Source organism: Corvus brachyrhynchos, unplaced genomic scaffold (genome assembly GCF_000691975.1).
Source record: "Corvus brachyrhynchos isolate BGI_N302 unplaced genomic scaffold, ASM69197v1 scaffold63, whole genome shotgun sequence".
Taxonomy (NCBI): domain Eukaryota; kingdom Metazoa; phylum Chordata; class Aves; order Passeriformes; family Corvidae; genus Corvus; species Corvus brachyrhynchos.
In genome coordinates, this window is record NW_008237227.1 from 36,185 (window position 1) to 41,557 (window position 5,373).

General features: G+C 55.4%; 1 protein-coding gene across 2 annotated transcripts in view; it reads right to left on the reverse strand.

Moving 5' to 3' along the window:
* Positions 1-1,896: 1,896 nt before the first annotated feature.
* Positions 1,897-5,373, reverse strand: part of SLCO2A1 (solute carrier organic anion transporter family member 2A1) — a 23,907-nt gene continuing 20,430 nt past the window's right edge. Inside the window, exons 9-15 of one of the 2 annotated variants that reach the window (XM_008630014.2) lie at positions 5,239-5,373; positions 4,757-4,946; positions 3,570-3,729; positions 3,073-3,236; positions 2,875-2,939; positions 2,647-2,767; positions 1,897-2,541 (exon numbers count right to left, since the gene is read on the reverse strand). In XM_008630014.2, the coding sequence (XP_008628236.1) occupies positions 2,421-2,541; positions 2,647-2,767; positions 2,875-2,939; positions 3,073-3,236; positions 3,570-3,729; positions 4,757-4,946; positions 5,239-5,373 (956 nt within the window). In that variant the 3' untranslated portion in view covers positions 1,897-2,420. The remainder of the gene's footprint in view (positions 2,542-2,646; positions 2,768-2,874; positions 2,940-3,072; positions 3,237-3,569; positions 3,730-4,756; positions 4,947-5,238) is intronic. The other variant, XM_017729395.1, reaches the window with a different exon arrangement.

Sequence of the window (5,373 nt, forward strand, 5' to 3'; positions counted from 1 at the left end):
GCTTCCCCCGGGTGGGGGGTGGGCGGCATGCCCCCGGCGGAGCCGCTCGTGCCGGAACACAGAGCAGAACTCCAGGAGTTCTTTGGTCCTCGCTCCATGACTTGTTAAATATTCAGGGCTGTTTTTCCCCCAGTGGCCCAGGGAAAAGAGCAGAACTGGAAACTCTGAGTGTTGTTTCCTTGTTTGTCTTTATTCCCCAGTCAGCTCTGTGCTTTGTTCTTTGCTCTTCTGACCTTGTTCCTAGCCCGTGGCTCTGCTGGCCGGGCGTGCTGCTCCTGAGGCTGCAGCTCGGCAGGGCTGTGTTGGGATGGCTTTGGCAGGACAGTGGGATGTGATAAACTCAGCCCCTTCTTGCTCCAGCTGCCTGACCCTGAGTCAGGAACCCACTGTGTTCACACATCCCCAGGGACTGAGGCCCTCGCTGTGCTAAAGCTCTTTTGGTCAGTGTTTTTTCCTATGGATTGTCCTACAAGCTGTTCCCCTGGAAAAGGCAGATGTTTTTGGAGGAGAACGATGAGCACAGTGATAACTGGGACAGCAGAAACCTGAAAGAGGAGAGATTGCTGAAAGGCAAAGAAAGCAAAAGTAACAATGCCTACACATCAGTATCCTGAGGGGAGTGTGGTTTCCAAGGTGTTCAGCTGTGACCTTCCCTGTGCACAGAGCCACCACCCCAGCACCTTTGGGGCCAGGAGCTTCTGTTGGCCCCATTTGGGCCACCTCATGCACTTGTGACCAGCTCATCCTGGGGCTTGTCCTGCTGGATGGTGTGAAAGAAGTGGAGGAAGTTAGGGAAGGTCAGGTGGGTGTTCAGGGAAAATCTGCCAGGTGGAGGGGGAACAGGAATAGGGATAACATGGAGAGAGCTGTTTTTTGTGAAGGCTTTGCTGATCCAGAGCAAATCCAGGGCAGGTCCCCTCTTGTCCTTCCTTTCCCTCGACTCCCTCCGTGAGCATGGATGCAGCAGGGCCAAGAGCACAGGGAGAAGCCATGGGGTAAGGACAGCAGGGCCTGAATACATTCACCCCAAAAAAACCCTGAAAAAGAGCCCCAAACCCACTGTACCCTGCCCAGAGCCCTCTGTAATTGAAAAAATTACAGGATTTTAAGGTAACTCAGTGCTTGACATAAGTAGCTGGAATTGTTAGGCCTTGGGTTGAACTTGATGTGAACCCTATGGCTGTGCTGTGTCAGGCAGAGATGGATCAGAGGGAAATCTGGAGCTCACAGTCTGATCAATAATAATAGTAAAGATCATTAATAATAGTTAGAATAGGCAAAGCTGCAGTTAAAACATTACTTTTAAATGCTGGAGCAGATTGTGGTCTGTAACAACCCCATCATAATGTGGACCAACAGAACCCACCAAAACCCACCTGAGGGGTGTGAAACAACCAAAACAGCAAAGCAGTGAAGGGTGAGAAGGACCCCAGACCCTGCTTATGGCTCTTGCTCAGGACTGTGAGGGAGGGGGAATGAAACTTTCTAATTGCCAGGCATTTCTTTGTTCGTGGTCCCTCCTCTGAGGCACCAGCTCAAGCAACCAAATACCAGAACTGATCTGTGCCAATAAACCAATGAGGACCTCAGGTCAAAACCTTCTGCTGTGCCTGCAGCCCCCTGCCCAGAGACCCTGTGTGCCAGGGAGATGCAGGCAGGGCCGGGCAGGTTCCATGGCACGGCAAACAGGGCACCTCTGCTGGGCCCTGAGCTCTGTGTAGCCCCTACCAGCCCTCCCCCATCACCGCTGGAGCTGCAGAAGAATGTCCTCCTCCCTCTGCCACCATCTCTTCCCCCTTCCCAGCTGGAATGTGCTCAGCATGGGCCAGGCTGTGACCTGCAGCCTCCCCATGGCCTTTTCTTGCTGGCTGGGGGAAGACCAAGAAAAGCACCACGGTTGGAAAAGTGACCTTTATTTAAAAAATAAAAAGAGCAACAAACCCCAGATGTTCTGCAATAAACCCCTTGTGCTGACTTGTCCCAACACGTGTGCGGTGTCCCTGCTGACCTCTGTGGGGGCTGTGGGTGGGGGGACACCAGGCAGCCCCTCCGGGCTGGCAGCCACCTCCCCTGCTCCTGTCCCAGCCGTGAGGGCACCTCCCGGCCGGGAATGTCACGCCGGAGCGGGACCATCGCCCACAGCAGGCACTAGTCCGGGTCCGTGTGTTCCAGCCCCCTCTGCCTCCTGCTCCAGCTGCCCGGGGGCTCCCCAGGGTGATGGGAAAGCGCAGCTGGAGACCCTGCGAGAAGCCATTCCCAGGATGGGGCCGGCCCGGAGCATCCCTCGCCGGGAGCACCTGGGCTGCGGCAGAGGAGCTCGGAGCTGCGAAGGCGGAGTCGCTCCCGTGGGAGGTAAAACAAACCCAAACAAGACAAGGTGGTGGCGGTGGGTGATGGGGGTGCGAGTCAGTCCTCGGGGGCTACACCAGCCCCGCCGCCTTCTCCTGCACGTTGTACTCCTTGCTCCTCTTCACCTTCCAGCTGATGAGGGCGAGCAGCACGGTGCCCACCACCTTGTAGCCAACCTGCAGCCCCAGGTATCTACCGGGAGAAGAGGAGGGACATGCCACATCCAGAGGTGGCACTTGCAGCCCTCCCCAGGCTGGGCTGGGGCCCTGCCCTGCTCGGGGCCGGGGCACGGGGTACCTGTTGCGGAGGAAGTCGTTGTTGTAGTAGGCGCAGAAGTGGCGCTGGCTGCACTGCTGCTGCCAGTAGATGCAGGAGGAGTCGATGAGGGCCCCAAACATGGCTGGAGCTGGCAGCCAGGCTGGCGGGGAGAGAGAGGATGGAGTCAGGTGCTGCTCCCGAGGAGGTTCAGTGCCTCCTGCAGTGGCTCCAGCAAACCCCCAGCCTAGTTCAGAGATGAACACTCACCCAGCAGCCGCATTAGTAAGAACTGCACTCCGATGGCGAACGACTTCTCGTCCTGGTTCACCACCCTGCAGGGGAGAAGCCACGGGAGGTCAGAGCTGCTGGTGCTAGATTTGGCCAGGACTTGGGCTGGTTGCACGTTTACGGCATCCCGTTGGTCCCAACGTGGGGAACCATCCCATTGGCTCACACCCTGCTCACCGTAACACCATCATGTACAGGGGGTTGTGGGACAGGCAGGCGACCAGGGCAGCGAAGGAGATGAGGAATATGGCAGGAAGGAGCATATGGGAGCAGCTGGCTGGACAAGAGCCCGTGTAGGTGGAGAAGAACTCATTCCCTTTCAGGGAACAGCTGTGGTAGATCTGTTGGAAACGTTTGGAACAAAACAGACGTCAGGCTCCCAGTGCCAGGAGCAGGTTTCTCGTGACGCATCGTCCCACATCCCTGTGCAGGACGCCGACAAGAGCACCAGCTCCAGTTTTAGGGCACAGCTGTGGCATCCTGTAATGGGATTTGCCACCGTCTCTGTTCCTCCAAGCAGACTCCCAGGGCATTACAGCAATTCTCCGTGGCACCTTCCCAGGGCTCAGCACGTGTGGAAAAGGTTGCACCCCGTTACTGCATTTGTTGGATCCCTGCAGCATCACTGCACTGTGCCCAGTAAGGCTGCTTTGCTAAGCACTTGCTTTACTCACCGGTTGTTTGGGGTTGGAGGGGTTCGTGGTGCTGTTGGTGCAGCCAGCGAAGCAGGGTGAGATGTATTCTGTGGTGTTTTCCCGGCACACCGGGTGGAAGATCTGCTTAGAGCACTGGCACCCAACCCGTGCCTTAACCTGCTGCTGGGAATTGGGTGTACTGCCAGAAAGGAGGGGGGAAAAATTGGGAAAAAAAATTAAGAAATAGGACAGGAGGAATTAAAAAAAAAAAAAGAAGAAAAATTCCCTTTTACTAGTTGAGCAGTTTTCCTGTTCCTGTTTGGGCTGGGACACTGCCAGCAGCAGCCTGGCCTTCTGCCAGCCCCTGATCCCTGCAGGTACCTCTGGAAGTGTGCAGTGAATGTCACAGCAATTATGTTATGTCTACAAACAAGTACTCACACGCTTCTTTTCTTTTCTCTTTTTCCTTTTTTTTTTTTCCCCAGCTGAAAATTAATCAGCCAAAAGCCTGGAGAAATGGATTTGGGCTCCATCCAGAGCTGCACAAACAGATGTGCGAACAGCTGGAAACACCACACGGACACAAACTGAAAGCAGGCATGTTCCCAAACAAGCCTGATGACTGTGGAAGTGAAGAGCACAAACCCAGTGATCTGCCCTGTCTTCCCTCACTCCCTCAAGGAGTGCATCTGCTGGAGTCACACAGCCTGAATCCCACGGGAATGTGGCACTGGGGAGCTGTCCTTGGGCACCGTGGGATGGGGCTGCTCCACCTCCTGTGGGGAGATGGCATCAGAAATCTCTTCCTTGCTGGCAGTGCACTGGGAAACGAGCTCCATGCACTCAACATCAAGCCTTGGTCATGTCAAAATGTCATTTTTATCTTAAGAAGTCATGGTAAGAGCAAAAAATATCCACTGAGGTGAAGAGAAAGGTGATGTCCAGCTGGAACGCCGGGAGCATGTGAGGTGACGTGGACACAGTATTACTAATTTTCCCCTAAAAATCCAGAGTGAAACATTACACCCTGCTTGTTTGGCCCAGAAAATCATGGATAAACGCCCTCCCGAGCTCTCTGGGCCGTGAAGCACCCAGATCTCCTCCATGCAGCAGGATCAAGGAGTGAGCAGCAGCATGGTGATGTCTTGTGCCTCTCCACCAGCGTGTATCCCTCCCCACGGATAAGAGCTGGAGAAGCAAGGAGCTGGGAGCAGCACCTGCCTTACCTGGGGTGGTAGATGCCCTCGATGTGCCCTGTGGAGCAGCCCATGAAGAAAAGGGGCAGGCAGATGAGGATGGAGAACACGAGCACCACCACGGCGAAGCGTGGGATGGCCCGCAGGGAGAAGCAGAAGCGCTTCATGATGATCCCTCCCAGGAGCATCCCGAGCGCTGCTGCCGGCAGGTTCACAGCTCCTGCAGAAAAACTGAGCCATCAGGGGGGTCCTGCCTGCCCAGAACCCCTCCATGGGCAAGGGGCAGCTCTCTGGAACTCACAGGAGTTGGGAGAACCCACAGACCCAGCTGTTGTCCAAGACAGCCCAAACCCGAGGCAGATGGGGAACCTCAGGTCAGGAAAGTCATTGACCATCCCAAGGTGAACCCCAGGTCTCATCCAAAAATGAGCTTTCAGGGACTTTCTCTCCAGGTTTTAAAAAGCCTGGGGAATATGGGCTGATGGATATTTTTTGCCTCCATCCGTGCTCACCTATGAGGAAGTTGGCGTGGGAGGGCGAGGCACCGTACTGCTTCTCCAGGAATTTGTTGAGGAAGGTGGCCAGACCCGCAATGACGGAGGAGAAGCTGCACTGAGCCAGCACCAGGAGGATGAAGAGGGGGTTCA